General features: G+C 40.6%; 1 protein-coding gene across 2 annotated transcripts; it reads right to left on the reverse strand.

The window, feature by feature from the left end:
* Positions 1–1798: 1798 nt before the first annotated feature.
* On the reverse strand, positions 1799–23305 carry comta (catechol-O-methyltransferase a). 2 transcript variants are annotated; one of them, XM_072587768.1, is made up of 5 exons: positions 23242–23305; positions 21604–21886; positions 16695–16888; positions 12051–12182; positions 1799–2728 (listed from the first exon to the last, which is right to left on the reverse strand). In XM_072587768.1, exons 2-5 carry the CDS (start codon positions 21884–21886, stop codon positions 2549–2551), a joined length of 789 nt encoding a protein of 262 aa, XP_072443869.1. In that variant the 5' UTR covers positions 23242–23305; the 3' UTR covers positions 1799–2548. The 2 variants fall into 2 exon arrangements, with proteins under 2 accessions (XP_072443869.1, XP_072443868.1); XM_072587767.1 differs by lacking the exon at positions 23242–23305 and adding an exon at positions 22632–22806.
* Positions 23306–24112: the final 807 nt, after the last annotated feature.

Consider the following 24112-nt stretch of genomic DNA (forward strand, 5'->3'; position numbering starts at 1 on the left):
ACCTGTAATTTCTAACAAATCTCAATGTAATTTGGGGTATTAGACACTGAACTTCTAAAGATTTCCTCCACGTTGGTGTTTTCTGTTGCTAGAAGTACAAACTTAGATGAACTCCGTTTGAATTTTTTTACGTTATATTTTTGCAAAATTAGGGCTATTGCCTCTTTGGTGTCCTCATGACATTGAGTCATAACTGAAGTAGTCATCACATTGTCCACACCAGAGAAAACCGGGCCAAATGGCAATTTCAAGAAATTGACTTCCAACTGTGGAAGTAAAATGCAATTGCATTCCTCTGAGATTGCTGGTATGTATTTCTGGAATGGTTTGTATTCTGTTTGCAAATTAATACCATCAATTGAATTAGCATTTAGTCTTAGTAACTGGATGTTGAAGACAGCAAATTTATTTTTTTTTAAACTGAGGAATTATTTGATATCAAATTAACAAAATTATTTGTAAGGAAGCCAACAAATATATATCTTTAGAAAATCAAATATTAATTAGACATTAGTAATTTTCAGGTGATTCATTCAATCACTCATACACTCTCTTGGGTAAATTCATCTAGAACTGTGGTGATTTTAATATTTGGTTCTTGGAATATTGGAAAACATTTTTGAAGTTTGTGGTGGATTAAGTATGTACTTGGGGCAAAGACAGGTAACATTAGTGGGCGGCACAGTGGCACAGCTCCAAAAAGCCTCCTTAAATCTAGATTAGATTAGATTACTTAGATTAGATTAGATTTGTGGTGCTGCCTCACAGCGCCAGAGACCTGGGTTCCTACCTCTGTGGAGTTTGCACATTCTCCGTGTCTGCATGGGTTTCCTCTGGGTGTGCCGGTTTCCTCCCACAATCCAAAAATGTGCAGGTTAGGTGAATTGACCATGCTAAATTGCCGTAGTGTTAGGTGAAGGGGTAAATGTAGGAGAATGGGTCTGGGTGGGTTACGCTTCGGTGGGTCAGTGTGAACTTGTTGGGCCAAAGGACCTATTTCCACACTGTAAGTAATCTAAATCTAATCTAATCTAATCTGGTGTGTCCTGCTTCCAGAAGCATAGTTAACATGATGGTGCATAAAACAATTAGGGAGGCAAATTATATTTCAGTCTGTATTGCAAGAGATTGAAGTGTAAGAGTAAAGAAGTCTTGCTGCACCTATTTCAAATTGCTGAGCCCATATCTGGACGATAGTATACAGTTTTGGTCCTTAGATTCTCTGGAAGAATGAGCAGTGATCTTCTTGGAAAGTATCACAACAGACATCAGAGGCTGCTTTTGCTGGCTGGATTGTTTAGAAAGTGGGTATCTCTTCTACAGAATTCCCATCATGTTTGAGCAATGAATCCTTAGTTCTTGAGATTTGATGGACTTTTACAGTAACTATAATAAGGGATGTCAGGGTAATGCAGGAAAAGGCTAATTCAGATTTTAATAAAAATCATCTGTAATCATAAATGATGGAGCAAGTTCAGTGGCACAGTGGTTAGCACTGCTGCTTCACAGCGCCAGAGACCGGGTTCAATTCCCGCCTCAGGTGACTGTGTGGCGTTTGCACATTCTCCCCGTGTCTGCGTGGATTTCCTCCAGGTGCTCCGATTTCCTCCCACAATCCAAAAATATGCAGGTCAGGTGAACTGGCCCTGCTAAATTGCCCGTAGTGTTAGGTGAAGGGGTAAATGTAGGGGAATGGGTCTGGGTGGTTTGCACTTTGGTGGGTTGGTGTGGACTTGTTGGGCTGAAGGGCCTGATTCCACACTGTAGGGAATCTAATCTAATAAAAAAAAGACTTTTTATATGGATTATTTGTGTTTTTATCATTTTTTATATTAAAGAGCAATTCACACACAGCTTCAAATGACTTTTTTTCAATGTCATGGATTGCCTCTATAAAACCTTTTGAGATAAACAGATAACAGTACTTTTTTATTATTTTCCCTGAAATCTTTCAATTTTTTTTCTCCTCTTCCACATATTCTGACCTATATTGGAAAGCAGTTCCACTCATATTGGTGCCCTTGTCAGAGTTAAAGGGATGAGTGTCACAGTATTTATTGAATAGAATCACAACCTGGCCTGATGCTCTGACATGCTCTCCCTCCCAAAACCATTGGCTGATCCATGCCCTCACTCTTCCCTTTTTCTCTGACTTCCATCTAACTCTCCACCACTCTAAATCTGATCTGTTGTGAATTTCCCACTTATCGGTTGATTCCGATCTCCGACACTATTTGCATCAGACTCAAAGCAACAACATCACTGGTTTGACACCGAATTTTTGCATAAGGAGCTACAAGAGGTACACCAGGATGTTATGCACATTTGTAACGATAAATTTTAAAACACTTGGCTAGGATGGGGACAAGAGCAAACTTTAAATTTCCAGGAGGAAGTAGAGAGAAATTAAGTTTCAGATTGAGATCACATACATGTTTTACATGCACAGTATAACTCCTCGAGCGTCATAAAAGTCTACATGAAGTGAGGGTTGAACTTTTTGGATCTTGTTACATAAATACATTTAGTTTCTCTGCATTTTATATGTTTAACCTTTGAAAATAGCCTTTTCCATTCCATCTTTAAACTTTGTATATTCCAAATTTGAGGCATAGTGTGTGCACTCATAGCGGGGATTGTTGCGTACATACTGTAGAAATTCTGGGGCTCCTGGTGTAATGACATTGTCTGCCAGCAGAACAGTGCCTTTTCTCAGCAGACCACATTCCTACAGGTAAGGCAAAAAATTCGATAGTTAATGAATGCATGATTTGAGAATTAGTTTAAAAATTTTGGAACAAACAGCTGCTTCCCATCAGACTGATGAAATAAAATGCTAATTATTCATCTCACTTCTCTGCCATGCCCAGAACTATCAGCGAACCAGATCTGAGCACAATTCTTGACAATAGCTTCATTGATTCAAGGCTGCTTGGTACTATCTATATGAAGTACAATGTGCAGTTGTCATCACCTTTTACGTCAATACTAGGATTGAATCAAACAGACTTCAGAAACAAATCTGTCACTTGTCCATGTAACTTACTGTAATGAACTTGTACATGATGAAAACAGAAATGAACTCAAAACAAATCTGGAAATAACTGTGTTAATGGTTTCGAGCCTGGAGGAAGCTTCATTTTTCCTCTTGCATCCTCTATCCAAAACTTTAAAACTTTCAGTGTCTATTCCACAATTACCCTCCAAAACCACATCCTTGTGCTTGTTTTTCATATTTTGGGTCTTGATAATATCTGGGCAAGATGCTTGATTGCTGGGGAAATTTTCAGAATGGATATCAAAAAATACAAACTATGAGTGAGAAAATGAAGATACAATGCAACAGGATATTAGCCACTCCACAAGGAAAGAGTGGCCCAACACATGGGTGATATTACATACTTCCATGTCAGGAATAAACTTGTGACCTAGTTGGTCAGTTAGTGTCAATTTTCTCATTATTTCCTCAGTCACTCTTAATATATCAAGACCTGCTGGAGTATTGTTACATTTAACTTCTTTTATGGCATTAAACCTAACACCATTCTAGACATTAGTCATAAAAGAATTCTAGATGAAAATTACATGATAAATCTGCCCTTGCTAATCTGAAACCAGGGTTGGGGTTGAAGTTTTAATTATTTCTGTAGTGTATCTCTAAATACAACAACTTGCATTTATGCAGCAGTCCCACTAAAACAACAGCCAGTTTGGAGGTAGTCGCCAATATATGTGTGGAAACATCCCAAAGGTGCCCATATTTTCCAGCACTCAATTCTTAGGATAAACTTTTTCATGAAACTAATTTCCCCTCAAGTTTCATCAAGTTGCTGCATTTGCCTATGAATTAGCCATTAAATGTGCCACAAAGCTTTACTTTACAAAATAAAACTTCTACTATTGTTAGCAGCATAATAATGGTTAAAAGCTACTAGTCAACCTTTTCAGTCTAGAAGGCTAGCAATAAGTGTTGATCTTTGAAGTAATGAATTGTTGGAGATATTAAACATATTTAATGTTTAACTTTAATTTTTTTTACTTTTTGTTGTCTTTCCCTAATTTTCTGTTTCTGTGTCTGATTTGACATTTAAATTCATCTGCTCCTCTTATCCTTAATTTTCTGTGGTTTGTTTTTTTTTCCCTTGAACCTTAAATCTCGCTGATTATGAAGCTGTATGGTCAGTCCATCAATTCATTAAGATTAACAATTTTCAGTTGCTCTCTGCACCATTATCAGCTTGTACTTACAAAAATTTACAGGAGGAAAGATGGTGTCCTGCAACTAACAACTGTTAAACCCTGCAAAATAATAAATGTAAAATGCCCAAGACTGACCAGTCCAGATTTGCTTTGAATCTCTTCAGATAATGCTCCAGTAGATAGCTATGAAGAGGCCTTTATCATTACTGGGCTTAAGAGGCTTTCAATAACATCCATCAGCAGTCACTCTATCATAAAACAGTACAGCATTCTAATGTAACACATCAACGTTTTCAAAGCCTCCTACTCTAATAGACCAGCACAGGTACTATGGACTTCAAGTATGGTAAGGCTGCAAACTCTCCCCATTCCCTTTCCTTATGCTTACTGACTTTGTCAAGAAAAGGCAATGCTTAATGCAGATCATTTGGCGACACCACTATTGGGTAGACCTGTTTCACGGACATCATTGTCTTGCTGACTAAAGCATTGTGCATACTCTAAGGCATGACCATCAATCTTCACAGCAGTAGTACCAAGGCTGGTTCTTTCATCAGCTATGAGAACACCAAGACCATAATGATTAGACAGCAACAAGGTATCCTCCTCACCTTCAAGCAACAGAATGTCCATGATATTGGCTATAGTCCAACAGGTTTGGAAGCATTAGCTTTCAGAGCGCTGCTCCTTTATCTGGTGGTTGTACCTGATGAAGGAGCAGCGGTCCGAAGGCTAGTGCTTCCAAATAAGGCTTGGGACTATAACCTGGTGTTGTGATTTTTAACTTTGTAAATATACAGGATTGTCTTGCAAACTCAAACAGAATCTACAGCTTGACAGAACTGTTAGAGGGAATATCGAACATAAAACATTACAGCGCAATACAGGCCCTTCAGCCCTCAATGTTGCGCTGACCTGAGAAAATAATCTGATGCCCATCTAACCTACACAGCTCCATTATTATCCATATGTATGTCCAATGCCTATTTATATGCCCTTAGCATCAGTGGGTCTACTACTGTTGCAAGCAGGACATTCTACGCCCCTACTACTGAGTGAAGAAACTACCCCTAATATCTGTCCTAAATCTATCACCCCTCAACTTAAAGCTATATCCCCTCATGTTAGCCTTCACCAAGGGAAATGTGTGAACTGCTTAAAACTTGGTAAGATTAAGCTCTGAATAGAAATGGGAATGGACACTTTGGGTATAAATCAGAAGTGAATTACCAATTATAAATTGATGTAACAGCAGAGAGTGCTGGATGGATTATAATCAGTACTTTAGTAACTGGGTTATACAAAATGGAATAAAAGAATTGTCTGTTTCAATTAAGTTAGCATCTAGTAACTGAGTCCTGTAATTCTGTTGAGTAAAAATCATCCTGACTTCCCATTGCTGTTCGGTATGTAGTTCGGAAATGTTAACCAAGTATTTCCTTTGTAATCTCCTGTTGATGAAAGATGTGACAAGCTACATCGATCTTGTCAGTTCATGATTTAGAAATAATTGATTCGTTCCTGAGCTGTAGCCTGTTTCTCTCAAATGGATTAAATACATATTTCACTGTGATTTGTTTATTTTGACAGAGTAAAATCAAATTATTTTAAAATAAATTTGAAATCCTTTGGCATTGCCTACAAATGAGTTGGAGGATAAACTTTCTATGATGAGAGGGGTGCAACATCATGTCATGTAACTCTCAATACAATTATAATAATTTGTGATTTCTGGGCATGTGTAATGCAATGATAACTATTCCAATAGTTCATACTCTGGGCCTGCCCATGTTTTCTGGACTTCTTCCAGCCCGAACTCTGCCACTATCCCAATTAGTGAGGAGCTAAGGACCTAAAATTCACTTTACAACTTTTATGAATTTAACCTCTTGTTTTTGTGTTCCTAGATGACAAGTTGCATTCATATAGTGCCTTCACAATAGCAAAACATCCAGGGGTTTACAAGAATGTTATCAGACAAAAATTGGCCAGCTTTACAAGGTAGTGTTCGAATAAGTGACCACATTCTTGGTCAGAGACATTTTGAGGAGACATTTAGAGGGGAAAGCGGCAGAGAGATTTAAGGAGGCTTTTTGGAGCTTCCAGTCAAGGCAGCTGAAGATATGCCAGCCAGCAGTAGGACCAAAATCAGGTGGGTTTATGAAGCAAAAGATTGAAGGACAGTAGAAATGTCAAGATTGGGTGTTGATTTGTAGGCTGGAGGAAAAAGAGCCATTGAGGGATTTCAAAATCCAAAACATCCAAGGGGACTTTAATGGAATGACACAAAGTCATCTGTTGAAATATCCAAGTTTTTGTCTTCATGACTATATGTATGTATACAACAAGGCTTTAGGCTACATAATTAGTTAAAGTCTCTGTTCCTGTTAACTAACTTTTATTTAAAGTTGTTAGTTGACTTTGGAACATTGAGTTTTAAGATCTATTCATTAATGGGGCAATGGTATTAAAGAATTCACTTTCTAGACATCCTGCTCCACTAGATATGAACAAGATAACCAGTATCTTAAGATTTTCAATTGCAGATATGATTTGAATTGCATGAAGTACTTGGAGCAGTTCAGGCTGCAGGTTAAACAAGCTTGTTCTAATGCATTTGCTGACTGAATTGTAACTGGAATTGGAAGTCATAGAGGAGAAAAGGCTATTCCAAAAACTGATGGGAAAACTGCCAACAAAGGCTTCAGCAAGTTACCAAGAACTCTGCATCTTCATGGCAGGTCCTATTGGGACAGGGTTCTCTCTGCAGGAAGCAATCACAATGTCAATGGATTGGCTGTGTTTGAGCTGTTGCTGGGAGCATGCAGAACAGATAATCCAATCAGCAAAGCTGAAAGGGCAGAGGGATTTAAAAAATGCTGTCAAAGCCAAATTTAGTAAATTAAGTTCAAGTCAAGTTTTGCTAATTTAACCGCAGTTCCCAGTATAGAGTTGGGACTCTGAATCACATATTTTCCAAGGTCATTAACACTGATGTGAGTTCTGAGTAATAGTAAATATTTCATTTCGAATTGACTAATATTTTATTGGTTTCATATGAATGTTATTTTTACTTGGTATTTTAGCTGTATTGACAAAATGAGCAGTTACAACTGAAACAAGAAGAGGAATTGCTGGAAAGTCTCAGCAAGTCTGGCAGCATCTGTGGAGAGAAAGCAGAGTTTCAGGTCGAGTGACCCTTCCTCAAAACCCACAACGAACCAGTTTCACAATTTCCAATAAGAGCAACAGTACTGCAGATATGGAAATCTAAAATAAAAAACAAAACACTGGAACAATTCAGCATTTCTAGCAGCATCTGCAGAGGGGGAAACTGATTTTTCTTTAGAATGTTTGAGTTGAATGAGAAATTGTTCAAAGTGAGAATGCGTTCAGGCAGGTAAAGCAGGGTGGCAGTGGATGGGGACTGTTCAGCCTTCTCTTCAAGGAACAAGTGGAGAGCCTCGAGCTTGTTCTACTGAAAAATGGATATATAGAGGGATTGATTATCCATGGTGCGGAGCAGCAGCTGGGACTAGGAAATTCAGAAGAATCCCAAATGTGAGTATGAAGAGACAAAGTCAGGGAGGGAAACTAGAATTGAGATATGAAGAAATAATTTGGATAGGGTAGGAGCGGGCTGAACCGATTGGTCTGTCGGGTCCAATAGAATAGTCGTAGAATTTCTACATTGTGGAAACAGGCCCTTTGGCCCAACAAGTCCACACCAACTCTCCAAGAGTAACCCACTCAGACCCATTCCCCTACCCTATTACTCTACAGTTCCCAAGTAATGCACCTAACCTACACATCCCTGAACACTATGGGCAATTTCCCACAGGCGATCCACCTAATCTACACATCTTTGGACTGTAAGAAGAAATTGCAGCACCCGGAGGAAACCCACACAGACACGAGGAGAACGTGCAAACTCCACACACAGTACCCCAAGGCTGGAATCAAACCCAGGTCCATGGTGCTGTGAGGCAACAGTGCTAACCATTGAGCCACCGTGCAATTATTTGGAAGAAGGTAGAAGCAAACTATGTGGGGATGAGGAACTGTGATGTGGGAAGATTTACATATGAGTTGAGATCAGTAACAGTCCTGGAAACAACAGCTTGATAAGATCATAAAACCACAAGACATAGGAGCAGAAATTAGGCCATTCAGACCATCGAGTCTGCTCTGCCATTTAATCAGGGCTGATAAGTTTTTCAAACCCATTCTCCCGCTTTCTCCCTGTAACCCTTGATCCCCTTGATACTGAAGAACCTGTCTTAAATATACTCAATGAACTGGCCTCCATGGCCTTCTGTGGCAGTGAATTCCATAGATTCACCACTCTCTGGCTAAAGAAGTTCCTCCTTATCTCCATTCTAAAAAGTCTTCCCTTTACTCTAAAGCTGTACCCTCAGGTCCTTGTCCCCCCTACTAATGGAAACATCCTCCCAATATCTACTCTGTCCAGGCCACTCAGTGTTCTGTTTGTTTCAATGAGATGCCCCCTTATCCTCCTAAAACTCCATTGTGTATAGACCCAGATGCTTGTGAGTTCATAATTTCCTAAACGATTAAATTGATCATTTGATGTTGCACTCCAATTTCAGAAGTCACACAACACCAAGTTAGACTCAACAAATTTGTCTGAAACCATGCTGCTCCAAAAGCTTGTACTTTCAAATAAAATCTGTTGGACTATAACATGGTGTTGTGTGACTTCTGACTTTGTCCAAAACTGGCACCTCCACTTCATGATACTCCAATTTGGCATTGGAAACTTTAAACAGTAGTTATCAATTTTGGTGCTGAACAAGTTGACTAAATGCCCTCCTTTTAAGATACATGATAGAGCTTCTTTGCATCACTGATTACATTTTTTACACATATTATTATGTCGGGGTTGGAAATATATATTGTCCTATTTTTGAGCCTAAAGTGGTGGTGCTCTGAGACCACTGATACTTTACATGAAAACAAGGCTGTAGTATCTATAAGCATGTTTGTCACATGACCATTTCATGACATGTGACACTGTATTCTTAGTCTGTTCCTTTGTCTTTCTTTCAGATATGAGTGTCTTTCATAGAATAGAATCAAATTCTACAGTGTGGAAACAGGCCCTTTGGGCCAACAAGTCCATACTGACCCTCCAAAGAGTAACCCACCCAGACAGATACGCCTACATTTAACTCCTGACTAATGCACCCTATCTACAATGTGGACAATTTAGCACAGCCAATTCACCTAACCTGCACGTCTTTAGATTGTGGGAGGAAACCCGCACAGACACTGGGAGACTGTGCAAACTCCACAGACAGCCGCCTGAGGCTGGAATTGAACCCGGGTCCCTAGCGCTGTGAGGCAGCAGTGCTAACCACGGTGTCACTCTTTCCCCTTATCTTTCAAGAGAAGAGGCCATGGAGAGTGCCAAAGAAAAGGCTCTGAAAGGAGTACTCCAGTTATACACAATCAATCCTATGGAGAAGTCATGGGAATCACAAAACTCTACAGGTGTAAGTAAATGGAAGCTTGAAGAACATTCCTGTTGGACAAAGTGGAAGTACTGCAATCTGTACATGAAGGAAGTGGAGTGTATTCCTCCCTATTTGATAGCAAGCTGAAAGGTCGTCAGTGCTGGGAAGCTTTGAAAATTCATTCTGAGGAGGTTGGTGTTGCTGGCTTGGCTGCCATTCCTCTTTATCGAGAAAGCAGTTAGGAGTCAGCCACGTTGCTGTGATCTGCAGTCACACATAGGTCAGATATGAATGGCGGCAGATTTCCCTCTTTAAAGGAGGCAAATCTTAGCAGGACTTGTACACTTAATGGTAAGGTCCTAGGGAGTGTTGCTGAACAAAGAGACCTTGGAGTGCAGGTTCATAGCTCCTTGAAAGTGGAGTCGCAGGTAGATAGGATAGTGAAGAAGGTGTTTGGTATGCTTTCCTTTATTGGTCAGAGTATTGAGTAGGGAGTTGGGAGGTCATATTGCGGCTATACAGGACATTGGTTCGGCCGCTGTTAGAATATTGCGTGCAATTCTGGTCTCCTTCCTATCGGAAAGATGTTGTGAAACTTGAAAGGGTTCAGAAAAGATTTACAAGGATGTTGCCAGGTTCGGAGGATTTGAGCTATAGGGAAAGGCTGAACAGGCTGGGGCTGTTTTCCCTAGAGCGTCAGAGGCTGAGGGGTGACCTTATAATGGTTTACAAAATTATGAGGGCCACAGATAGGATAAATAGGCAAAGTCTTTTCCCTGGGGTCGGGAAGTCCAGAACAAGAGGGCACAGGTTTAGGGTGAGAGGGGAAAGATATAAAAGAGACCTAAGGGGCAACTTTTTCCCACACAGAAGGTGGTATGGGTATGGAATGAGCTGCCAGAGGAAGTGGTGGAGGCTGGTACAATTGCAACATTTAAGAGGCATTTGGATGGGTATACCAATAGGAAGGGTTTGGAGGGATATGGGCCGGGTGCTGGCAGATGGGCATCGATTAGGTTGGGATATCTGGTTGGCATTGACGTGCTGGACCGAAGGGTCTGTTTCCATGCTGTACATCTCGGTGACTCTATAATTCTTAGACGAATTGCTTTAAATCTATGCTCCTTGTTATTGATCCTTCTGCTAAGGAAAATAGATCTTTCCTATCCCTCCATCTCACAAATTTGCACATCTTCATTAAGTTTTCTCTCAGCATCAACAAATTCAGCTTTGCAGAGAAGTCAACAACAAGGCCACATACATTTAAAATAATCCAAAGGAAGATTTAGAGGGAAGTGAAAACAATGTTTTTCTGAGGGATTGGCACTGAGTATGAAAGGGTGGTAGCAACAGAGTACATTTAAACTTTATTTGGCTATGAATTTGAAATGCCATAACTTACAGGGCTATGGATCAATATCAACCAAAGATTGGAGTTCGGCTGGATATCTTTTTTCAGCTAGCACAGGTGCATCAGACCAAACAGCATCCTCCTTTATTGTAAATTCCTTTAATTAAAAGGAACTATTAGAAGGTAAGTGGGGCATGGAGGTGGGAATAAGTGCAGCTTTGGAACAACCTTTAATTTTAAAGTCATTTATATAATACAAAAAGAAAAATAACAATTTCTGCTTCATATTTAAAGCATTTGTATTTTCCTTCCTTTACTACCTGAGTGCAGGACCATGGAGGAATTTCTTATAGATTTTCTTTCTTTTTTTTAACCATGTCATGGGAAGGTATTATGAATTGACTCAGATGTTCTAGCTATCCCACTTCCTTTCCCACACAACAGCACAAAGAATAGGAAGTAGTCGACATCAATCCATGGCTCCAGAGTTGTGTTTCAGTGGTTCAACTATATATCATCAAAATTAGATTCAACACCATATAAATGTGGAACTTGGCTTGGTATAGTACACAGAGGAATTCCAACATTAATTCTGTGCTGACAGTTACTACAACAATATTCTGGTATATCACCATTGTGAGCTTCCTTATGCTTCATTTACTTAGCCTATCAGCTGATCCCTGGGGAAGTGCAATCTCCTTCTAAATAGTGTAGCCAAAACCATTACTTCAAATAGTTGTACAGTATTAATGAAAGACCAGCATTTATGTTTCCGATGAGCTATTCAATAGTTTTGTAATCTGTTATATCAATGTTCATTCATGTGCTGAAATTAAAACAAAATGAACTCCAAATTACTGAAATGCATCAAATATAAATATTCTCTGAAAAAATATCTTCCCATTCCTTGGACAACAAATATGTGGTTGACCATTTTTTTTCAGTTTCTAAGGCTGCTCTGTGTGTGCTTTGAGCTCATGTATTTGGTGAGGATGGAAAGCAAAGGGAAACCGAGTTCTCACCTCCAAGAGTTGTGTGTCAGGTTGATATCTGCCTTTCCAGTGATCGAGGAAAACAAAATCTAGAGTCTCCACTTCTTGCTTCTTCTTCAGTTGCGGAATAATATCCCCAGATGAACCTTCTAAGATCTCCACCTTAATTCATTGGAGCAGAAAAATCAGTACTGGTTTAAAAAGCAATTCTGGACCTATTAAAACCGAAAGACAGGAGCAGAAGAAGGCGAATCAAGTCTGTCCCACCATTCAATGAGATCACCGTTGATCCTATAATTCTCAATTCAACATTCCTCCATTTTCCCCATAACCCTTGATTTACTTATTAAAAATTTGTCATCTTCATAAAATTCACCAGGACGTTGGCAGGAATGAGGGTTTGAGTTATAAAGAAATGCTGGGACATTTTTCACTGGAAGGTAAGAGGCTGAGAGGTGTCCTTATAGACGTTAATAAAATTGTGAATAGCAAGGGGCTTTTCCCTGGGGTGAGGGACTTCAAGACAAGAGGGCATATTTTTAAGGGGGGAGGAGAAAATCTTTTAAAAAGGGGAATTTTATTTACACAGTGGTTCATATGTGGAATGAACTGCCAGAGGAAGTGGTGGATGCAAGTACAATTACAATGTTTAAAAGACATTTGAATAAGTTCATGAGTAGGAAAAGTTTTGAGGGATCATAGAATCCCTACAGTGTGGAAACAGACCATTTGGCCCAACAAGTCTACACTGACCCTCAGAGTAATCCACCCAGACCCATTTCCCTACCTGATTACTCCACATTTATCCCTGACTAATGCACCTAACCTACATATTCCTGAACACTATGGGCAATGTAGCATGGCCGATTGACCTGGCCTTCACATCTTTGGATTGTGGGAGGAAACCCACGCAGACGTGGGGAGAATGTACAAACTCCACACAGTTGCCAGAGGCTGGCATCGAGCGCGGGTCCCTGGTGCTGTGAGGCAGCAATGCTAACCACTGAGCCACCGTGCCAACACTCCATGGGAACATAATGGTGTGTTGAAGTGGGAGGTAAATGGAAGCTTGGGGTCATCTTTGTGGACAGAATGTAGATGTTCCACAAAGTCGTCACCAGCCTGTGTTTTGTCTCCCCACTGTAGACTGCATTGTGGGGATATGGGCCAAATGCAGGTAAGTTGGATTGGTTTGGTTTGGGAAAATTGTGTGCACAGGATGGATCAAAGGGTCTATTTCCATACTGTATGACCCAATCAATGTGATAAAGAACTTCAGATTCATTACCCTCTGAGGAAAGGAGAAGAGGCTGGATCGGCTGGGACGTTTTCCCCTGGAGCATTGGGAGCTGAGGGATGACCTTTATAAAAGAGCAAAGAAAATTTACAGCCCAGGAACAGGCCCTTCGGCCCTCCAAGCCTGAGCCGATCCAACTGTACTGTCTAAACCTGTCGGTCAATTTCTAAGCAACTATGTCCCTCTGCTCCCCACCTACTCATGCATCTGTCTAGATGCATCGTAAATGAATCTACCATGCCTGCCTCTACCACCTCTACTGGCAATGTGTTCCAGACCCTCTGTGAGCAGTACTTGCCACGTGTATCCCCCTTAAACTTTCTACCTCTCACCTTGAAAGCGTGACCTCTTGTTATGGAATCCTTCACCCTGGGAAAAAGCTTGTCTCTATTCACCCTGTCTATACCCTTCATGATTTTGTAAATCTCAATCAGGTCCCCTCTCAATCTCCTTTTTTCTAATGAAAATAAACCTAACCTACTCAACCTCTCTTCATAGCTAGCACCTGCCATAACAGGCAACATCCTCGTAAACCTTCTCTGCACCCTCTCCAAAGCGTCCACTTCCTTTTGGTAATGTGGCAACCAGAACTGTACACAGTATTCCAAATGCGGCTGAACCAACGTCCTGTACAATTTTAACATGACTTCCCAGCTCTTATACTCAACACCCTGTCCAATGAAGGCAAGCATACTATATGCTTTCTTGACCACTCTATCCACCTGTGCAGCAACCTTCAGGGTACAATGGACCTGCACTCCCAGATCTCTCTGCCTTTCAACTTTTCCCAAGGCTCTTCCGTTCATTCTATAATTTGATCTAGAATTAGTCTTGCCTAAATGCATCACCTCACATTTGTCTGGATTGAAATCCATCTGCCACTTTTCTGTCCAACTCTCCAGTCTATCTATATCCTCCTGTATTCTTTGACAGTCCGTTATGATTCCTGCTGCTACTCCAATTTTTGTGTCACTGAGGTTTATAAAAATCATGAGGGGCTTGGATAAGGTGAATAGCCAAGGTCTTTTTCCAAGGGTAGGGGAGTCCAAAACCAGAGGGCATAGATTTAAGGTGAGAGAGGAAAGATTTAAAGGGGACTCGAGAGGCAACCTTTTCACAAAAGGTGGTGCATGTATAGAATGAGCTGCCAGAGGAAGTGGTAGAGGCTAGTACAATTACAGCATTTGAAAGACATTTGGATAAGTATGTGAATAGGAAAGGTTTAGAGTGATATGGACCAAATGCAGGCAAATGAGACTAGTTTGGGAAACCTGGTTGGCATGGACAGGTTGGACCAAAGAGCCAGTTTCCATGCTGCATGACCATTGCTGGCTAAGTGCTACAGCGAGTGCAATAGATTTGTTCCAGAGATTAGAGGTTGAGTAAATGGGCCGTATATTCCTAGGCGTTTAGAAGATTGAAAGATAATTCCATTGGAATGTATAAGATTCTGAAGAGGTTTACATTATGCACATTAAGAGATTGTTGCCCTGGCTGGGGAATCAGAATTAAAGGGCACAGTGTCAAGATTAGCAGCAATCATTTAGAACTGAAATGATGAAAAACTCAGAATTGAGAATCTTTGGAAATCTCTACTTTTGGTACTTTGTGGATGTGTCATCATTTCAATATATTCAAGCCAGAGATTGGCAGATGTTTGACCTAAGGAGTTATTGGTGGTTTGGGGGTGGGGGGGGGGGGAGTGGGGGGTGCTGCACAGGAAAGTGGAGTTGAGCCCTGAGACCAGTTGTGACTGTATCAAATTTCAGAAAAGCTCCATGGTCTTACATTGCTCATTTTTCTTAGGTTCTTAAACCATATTTTCAATACCACAGTGCCTACGTGTCTTACTGAAAACAATAATTTTCATTGGCTATAATCAAGATTCATGGAGCTAATCCTTCCACAGTACCTTCTGGACTGCTGCACCCACTCCAATTTGCCTATAGAAGCAACAGATCTACATCAGATGCCATATCACTTACCCATCAGGCCTCCATAGAACATCTTGACACCAAGAACAGCTACATAAGGATCCTACTCATTGACTACAGTTCAGCCTTCAACACTACTATCCCCTCGAGACTGATCACTAAACTTAGTGATCTCTGTCTAAGCCCCACTCTCTGCAGCTGGATCCTCAGTTTCCTGACCCACAGGCCACAATCAGTGAAGATTAGGGACAATATTTCATCCTCCCTATAACTCAACATTGGCGCCCCTATGGGTGTGTACTCAGCCCCCTACTGTACTCACTGTATGCCCATGACTGTGTCGCCAAATACCAGACTAATGCCATTTACAAGTTCGCCGATGACACCACTATCAGATGGCCAACGAAACAGACTACAAACCATTGGTGGAAGACCTGGAAAATGGTGCACTGAGAACAACCTAGCTCTCAATGCTGGTAAAACCAAGGAACTCATTATTGATTTTCAGTGGATGTTACTCATGCCCCCTACACATTAACAGCACAGAGGTGGAACAAGTGGAGAGCGTCAAGCTCCTAGGAGTGGTCAACAACAACAAGCTTTCTTGGACTCTTCATGAGGACGCATTGGTTACAGAAGCCCAATAAAGTCTCCTCTTCCTCAGGCAGCTGAGGAAATTTGGCATGAAGGCGAATACCCTTGCCAACTTTTATAGGTGCGTCATTGAGAGCATTCTGGGTGGATGTATCACTACCTGGTATGGCAACTGTACCATTCAAGATCGGAGACGGTTACAGAGAGTGGTGAACTCTGCCCAGACAATCACAAAGACCAACCTCCCAACTATAGAATCCATCGACCAGGCCCCCCTATCAAGGAAAGGCCGCCAGCATTCTCAAAGATCCATCCCACCCTGGCAATGTTTTTCTACAACTTCTACCATCGGGGAGAAGGTACAGAAGCCTGAACACACGCACCAGCTGGTTTCAAAACAGTTTCTACCCTACTGTTATTAGAATGCTGAATAGACTCTCAAACTCTTAACATTCGCCTGTACCTGTGTTTTTGTTTTTGTTTTTGCTGCTGTTTGCCTATTATTTACTTATCTATGCTATGTAACTCTGTGATCGCAAGACAAACCTTTTCACTGTGCTTTGGTACATGTGACAATAAATTAAATTCATTTCAATACACAGTTTAATAGGACTATTGACATAATGAGTTTTGGGGGGTCTTGAGAGGGAAAATCTAAATCTAAACACAGATCTTTTTATTTAAAAGTTCTTCTGATCATTGAGTAGTATTTTTCAATTCTTCAAGGATATCTGATTTAAACAATACTTACTTCGCAAAAATTAGGTAATTCTATCAAATACTACATAAATAGAGATGGAGTTTGTATGAAATCATTGAATTACACCATGTTGCTTTGAGACCTTTTACCTTGTCCTCAACTCCAGCAAAACGGAAGATCTGCTTTGCAATGCTTGCATTGGCTGGATTGAACTCGATGGTCAGTAAACGAGCACCATGTTTGAGCACACAGACCATGCGCAGAGCCGAGTAACCACAGTATGTCCCCAGCTCCAGCACAGATAATGGGTTTGTCTCTTTTACAACTTTGTCCAAGATTACACCTGCATATAAATGTGGTATGGAGTTAAAACCCAAAGTTAATTTGGCCAGGCAGTCAGTCACATGTATCCTCCACAAAAGCAAATAGTTCTAATCACATTTATCCAATCTGTGCCCATTTGTCTTCAACCCTTTGCCTTAATGCAGGTATCAAATGAAAAGGTAAAGAGGGCGTAGCAAATGCAACTTCCTGCCATTGGCTACTTCTTTGGGCTAGGCAAGAAAACTGAGAGCCACTGAATGATACTGTTCCTTTTACTGTTTTATTCGTAGGCAATATGAATCCAAAATTTGCTGAGGGATAGGTAATAATGATGGTTGTTGAGTATTTTCCAGACTGGAGGAACATTTGCTTGGATTTGTTGTTTGCAATTTTGAGATCAGTATTGAGACTCTAGCCTTTTCTGATCCATATATACAAATTATATAGATCTTGGTGGCAGGACACAATTTCAAAGTTTGCAGACAATGAAGTAACTATGAGGAGAATGGCATAGAACTTCAAAAAGAGATGAACCAGTTGAAGTACAGTGCAGAGAAGTGTGAGGTGAGGCATTCTCATGTAAAGATAAATGAGGGATGGTATAAAACAAGGGGATGCAGGCGCAGAGGCACCTTGGTGAACTTGTGCATAAATCATTAGAAGATGGCAGGATAGGTGGAGAGATGTGTTAAGAAAGCATTCAGTATTCTAGGTTCCATTAATGAGAGCAAGGTGTACAAGAATAGGGAGGTTATACTGAACCTACATCGGTTAGACCTCAATTTGAGTTTTGTGTATAGTTCTAGGCACCACATTATCGGAAGAATATGAATGCAATTGGAGGAAGTACAGAAGAGGTTTATGATTAACTTCTGCGATTAGGATAGATGGGAGACACTGGGGCTGATTTCCTTGGAAAGAAAAAGCCTGAAGAAATTTGCAAGAAGTTTTCAAAATCATCAGAAGGCTGGACAGGGTAAATAGAGAGAAACCATTTCCACGGTTACAAGGATAGAGAACCAAAAGGCATGGTTTACACTAGTTGCAATAAAAATGAAGTGAACATTTCTTTTTCACATAGCAAGTAGTTAGGGCCCTTGACTGCACTGTTTGGCAGTGTAGCGGAAGAAGGTTTAATTGAGACATTCTATAAGGCATCACCTGATTGTTTTAATAGAAACAATTTGTAGGGTTTTGGGGAAAAGACATGAATGGTACTAAGCCAAAATACTTGGAAAGCTGGTGCAGGCACAACGCGCTAAATGGAGGGGTAATGCCTTTGGAGATGTTGAGGTGTCATTATTCTTATGAGTTCAAAACAAGAAATTTGATTGTAAACAATGTGGTAATTTAATCTTCAATCAAAGTCCATATTGGACACTTTTTTGAGCAGATGGAATTAGATAATGGCCCACAAGCAGGGACCCTTGGTTGAATTCTCATCAAAGTCAGCCCAGTCCAAGAGAAACTAAAACCAACTGTAGCTCCCATTATCATCACCCTGAAGAATTTCCAATTCCCAGTTCACTTTCCCACCAAGCCTGGGCCCTTCCCTCCCTGCATAAGTTAGATTAATAGTGAAGTGGGTGCAAGATTTTCACCTTTGCAAACTACTCTTCTGAAAACTCTAAATAGGTCTCTTGGTGAGATCATTCTTGCTTAAGATTGCCTCAGGAACAAGTAACAATACAGACTTATATTGCTGTACTTTATCCTTGCTCACTAACATTTACTTATTGAAAATAATTTAATCTTATTTACAAATGCTGACTTGCAAAATTAATCATGGATCCATGATTAATTTAGAAAATCATTTTTCAAAGTATTTTGTCATCCAAAGATTAATTGTTCTGTGATCATATCAGTTTTTTATACATTGAAGATGATCTTCAATGTCGCTCGATTCAGCCTACCCAGTAGATAGTTACCATGGTAACAGACGGGAACATTGAACTCAACTCAACATTTCAGCTAAAGTACATTGTCTTCTTGTATGGTTCATTTATCATAGATCCCATTTATTATTTAAGGCATGCACCCCACACAGATTTTATCTCTGAATCCAAAACAACTTGGCAGCTCACTGAATCAGCATGCCTGAAAAGCTAAACTGCTTTGACCAAGAAAGGTCATACTGTTTGCACACCAAAACAAAACTGTCCTGAAATCTGGCATTTAAAAGGGCTTTTCATCAGAATTGCAGCTGTGATTATTTGAATGAGCTACAATCGAGGAATCAAAGTTTGGTCTTTTTGATTATGGTAATGTATCCAATTTTGATGCAGCTTATTTATTATGCAGTTCTGGTAAGGACCATGATACATCAAGTACAGCAAACACTTTATTAACCAGCACCTACACTTAATGGTAAGGTATGGGAGTGTTGCTGAAAAAACAAACCTTGGGGTGCAGGTTCATAGTTCCTGGAAAGTGGAGTTGTGGGTAAACAGGGTAGTGAAGAAAGCATTTGGTACATTTACCTTTATTGGACAGTGCATTGAGAATAAGAGTTGGGAGATCATTTTGCAGCTGCATTGGAGATTGCTTAGGCCACTTTTGAATATTGCATTCAATTCTGGTCTCCTTGCTTTAGGAAAGATGTTATGAAAATCTTGAAAGGGTCATGGAAAGATTTACAAGGATGCTTCCAGGGTTTGAGCTCTAGGGAGAAGCTGAAGAGACTGGGGCTATTTTCCCTGGAGCATCAAAGGCTGTGAGGGGTAACTTTATAGAGGTTTATAAAATCTTGAGCATGGCTAGGGTGAATAGTCAAGGTCTTTTTCTTCCAGGAACCTGAAGGGCAACTTTTTCACGCACAGGATGGTGCATATATGGAATGAGTTGCCAGAGGAGATGGTGGAGGCTGGTACAATTATAACATTTAAAGGCATCTGGAATGGGTACATGAATAGCAAAGGTTTAGAGGGATATAGGCCAAATGCTGGCAAATGGAACGAAAGTAATTTAGGATATCTGGTTGGTATGGATGAGTTGGCCCAAAGGGTCTGTTTGCATGCTATACATCTTCACAACCTGTGGGACCAGGAGAGTAAAGGTTGATCAAATGTCCCGGTTGTAGTAATAGAATGTAATGCAGGGGCTATACACATCACTGTTATACTTCATTTATAGTATAAATTGTTTAAATAATACAATGTTGCCTTAAGTAAAACTTACCAGCAGAGAACATTCTCACTTGCACTCTCAACTGACCACCTGGACATCACAGAGATTGCACTAATATAGTAAACTTCCAATTCTTAAGTTGTTTAATTTTTGCCAGTTTAAGGAGAGTGCGAGTTCATAAGATGATGGGTAAAACAAAGTTTGCTGTAATATTGTGCCATAAAGAGAATGCAAAAATAAACTCATTCACAGTGCCATCAGATAACTTTGCTTCGTTGGCCCTTGAATGGTGTCCACATGTGTTTTCTTCTGAAGAGGACATTGGAGAATTCTTACAGTTTTGAAGAGATCATTCTTAAGTGTTCTTTCCTTCAAGCAAAATATTTAACAGCTTTTGAACAGTCTGGTAATGTCTAAAGACCCCACCACCAGAAATATATTTCCCTCCCCATCCCTTTCCGCCTTCCGCAAAGACCGTTCCCTCTGTGACTACCTGGTCAGGTCCACACCCCCCTATAACCCACCCTCCCATCCTGGCACTTTCCACTGCCACCGCAGGAATTGCAAAACCTGCGCCCACACCTCCTCCCTCACCTCCATCCAAGGCCCTAAAGGAGCCTTCCACATCCATCAAAGTTTTACTTGCACATCCACCAATATCATTTATTGTATCCGTTGCTCCCGATGTGGTCTCTTCTACATTGGGGAGACTGGGCGCCTCCTAGCAGAGCGCTTTAGGGAACATCTCCGGGACACCTGCACCAATCAACCACACCGCCCCGTGGCCCAACATTTCAACTCCCCATCCCACTCTGCCAAGGACATGGAGGTCCTGGGCCTCCTTCACGGCCGCTCCCTCACCACCAGACGCCTGGAGGAAGAACCCCTCATCTTCTGCCTCGGAACACTTCAACCCCAGGGCATCAATGTGGACTTCAACAGTTTCCTCATTTCCCCTTCCCCCACCTCACCCTAGTTCCAAACTTCCAGCTCAGCACTACCCCCATGACTTGTCCTACCTACCTATCTTCTTTTCCACCTATCCACTCCACCCTCCTCCCTGACCTATCACCTTCATCCCCTCCCCCACTCACCTATTGTACTCCATGCTACTTTCTCCCCACCCCCACCTTCTACCTTATCTATCCACCCTTCAGGGTCTCTGCCTTTATTCCTGATGAAGGGCTTTTGCCCGAAACATCGATTTTACTGCTCCTCAGATGCTGCCTGAACTGCTGTACTCTTCCAGCACCACTAATCCAGAATCTGGTTTCCAGCATCTGCAGTCATTGTTTTTACCTAGTGTCTAATGCAGGAGTGTATTATGATTTTAATAGAATTAAATTCTCCAGAATACTGTTTCACAGGTTATTTATTGCATTGTGCAAGAACCCAGTTGTATTTGTTCCTTTGAAGCACACTGAATTTTCTTTTAATACTGAAGGTGCTTAATTGAATGGTGCAATTATGTTCATATTTTTCAAGTTTAAATCTGTCAAATTGTGCAAAACTACAGCATATTACAAGAACAAAGACCATATCAAAACAATGCCCTTAAATTGCAAAGTTCAAATGTGATCTTAGATTACTTTTTGTATAAAACATTACCTTTCTCATCTCCTACATTCATCGCCCATTCCTTCTCCCTGCAGTATTTGTCAATCGTGTCCACCACACTCTTTGGGTCATTTTTCACAGCATTTTGCAACACAAATTCTAGAATTCGCTCCTCTTTGCTTTTTCCGGTTATGTGCTGTGCCATTTTCTCTCTTAAGACACTGTGCCAGAAGATTGCAGCTGTGCTTCTGTTCTTGGCCAGAATTGGAAACACTAAGAGAAGCAGGAGTAGGCCTGCCACAAAGACGCCAAGGATTGCGAGATAGTCTAGCATCTGCGAGGGGAGATATACAGATGCACAAGTTGTTTCGTGTATCATCTAAACACCATACCTACTTAAATCAAGGGGGGAAAACAGTGGTTGAGTTGAGTCACCAACACCAAACAAGCCAAAGTATACTATCTCCTCTTCTGATTAAAATCAACTGAACCAGGAATTGAACCCACATTAAACTGGCTGTGGGGCTCTTGTGGTGGGGGTTATACTGTTCCCACCACTGAGTCAGGAGGTTTAGGTTCAAGTCCCATTTGCTCCAGAGGTGTGTAATAATATGTCTGAACTGGTTGAATAAAAATATCTAAAATGGCTGAGTACCAATCTAAAAAACATTTCACCCTGTCAGCTGTTTTCCATTACCTCTTTCACTGTTTACTGATGCCATCCTTTCAGCTGTGGGCCTAAATATTACAAAGTAACAGTGCCCAACAGAAGAAGGGACCCTCAAGGTTTCAATCCTGTTTGGGCCAATTCCTGGTGATTTCATCAAATGACCTCCCATTTGCAGTTGCCTCACCCAATTAAGCAAACTTTTAAAATATTTCACCATATTTTTGTAATTACAATTAGTTTGTTAAATGGACCCCAATGATTTTTCTCCTCAGTTGCTGGCAGCTGTGCCTGAAGATTTTCTGGAGACTCTGACTCAAACTTGGAGGGTCAGCAACATTCACATAACCCCAATGCCTGGCCTTCTGCAACCAGGATATGAAAAATTAGTTGGAAGAGTGACGCTTCTTACCTAATGTTTTTCCACATGGCGAAACCAATTTTAACCTGGGATTTTTATCAGCTTCCGGCAGCCAAATTATGGTTGTTCACTCTGGAGGATTCACCTCACAGTAGACAGTCTGTTCACAGTTGCTAGACATTTTCGCCCACCCTCCCCTTTTCAGATTAAACAAAAAATATGTTTGTGTTTGCCTAGCGAAGGAACTGGTGTAGCAGAAGAGTGCTTTCCAGAATAGCTGGTTGCTATGGCTACGTTCTGAAATCCCACTGGCAATAATAAATAACAATACACCCTCATGGAAAAAAACTGAAGTGCATTTTCCCAAAAGCAGTCTCTCACAACCATAATTACATTAATCTCCATGGTGAGAGTGCCCTTAGATGAATAATCACATCAATTCTGTAACGACAATCAATTATGGTGCTTGCTGCTCTGTCCTTATACTTGAACTGATGGTAGTTAAATTCTGAACCATATAACAAGTATCTATTATCACGCAGTAATAATTTTGGGGTACAGGACTGCAATGAAATTACATCCCTATTGATAAATAAAAATACATTTACTGTTTAAGCATCTGTACTTACTATGAGAAAGTACATTTGCAATCAGTAATTACCTTTGTGTAAGGAGAATTGAACAAACGCAGTCCACTCTATTCAAAACAAGCTGGATTATTAAAGGTCATGTTTGGGTAGAGCTTCTGACTGCCTGTTTCAGATGATTACATCACTTTACATATATTGCAACTGATATCTGAAAGTCCTGAAAAAGGCATTGTTTGACCTTTCCTGGCGGACTACCTCAGGGCACAAGCATTTCTTTATTTACCTTGGATTGATTTTTTTAACTTTCTCTTTAAAGTTAATTATTTATGTTCCCTCTCATCATCTTCTGAACTCACAATGTATGGTTACTGAGAGTCTCTCACCCCCAGCCCCAGTCCTGCTGGTCTACCAAACTGGTTGGATCATCATTGGATGAACATTCCTTCATCCCATGACTCCCATGAAATCTGCAAGGGACAGTAAGCAGAGGGAATAAAATCCAAAACCTACTACCTCTAACGACTTGACACATTTGAAACCAGTTCAGGTGATACTGATATGGACCAAGTATTCCCTAAAGAGAGACTTTGCTTCCATATGTATGTCAGCTAGCGATCAGGAAATGAAATCTTCGGGTGACTACAGCAATTGTATCACCCTCTGTGTCTCCACTGGGAGGGTTCTTTTGATATCTGTCTTGACTACACATTAACTTCACCAGCAGAAGCATTCGAGAAACCTTTTATTGGATTCATTGCATCTTACAGAAGGGAATCATTCATCTGCCTGTGGCGCCTTAGTGAAAGAGATCAAAGCAATTAGTTTTGCTGCCTGGTTCTTTCACTATAGCCCTATACATATGACTGCTTGGGGATTTGTACATATGGGTTCATATTTTAGATTTTGTGATTAATATTATTTAGTATTTTACTTATGATCCTT

Source organism: Chiloscyllium punctatum, chromosome 17 (assembly GCF_047496795.1).
Source record: "Chiloscyllium punctatum isolate Juve2018m chromosome 17, sChiPun1.3, whole genome shotgun sequence".
Classification (NCBI taxonomy): Eukaryota; Metazoa; Chordata; class Chondrichthyes; order Orectolobiformes; family Hemiscylliidae; genus Chiloscyllium; species Chiloscyllium punctatum.

Excerpts from the sequence above, each read along its gene's own strand:
- comta (XM_072587768.1), bottom strand. The coding sequence starts at position 21,886 with ATGCTAGACTATCTCGCAATCCTTGGCGTCTTTGTGGCAGGCCTACTC. Across the intron at positions 12,183-16,694 it reads TTGCTGGAGTTGAGGACAAG|GTGGAGATCTTAGAAGGTTC; the intron begins GTAAAAGGTCTC and ends CAATGAATTAAG. Across the intron at positions 2,729-12,050 it reads CTGACACACAACTCTTGGAG|GAATGTGGTCTGCTGAGAAA; the intron begins GTGAGAACTCGG and ends CCTTACCTGTAG.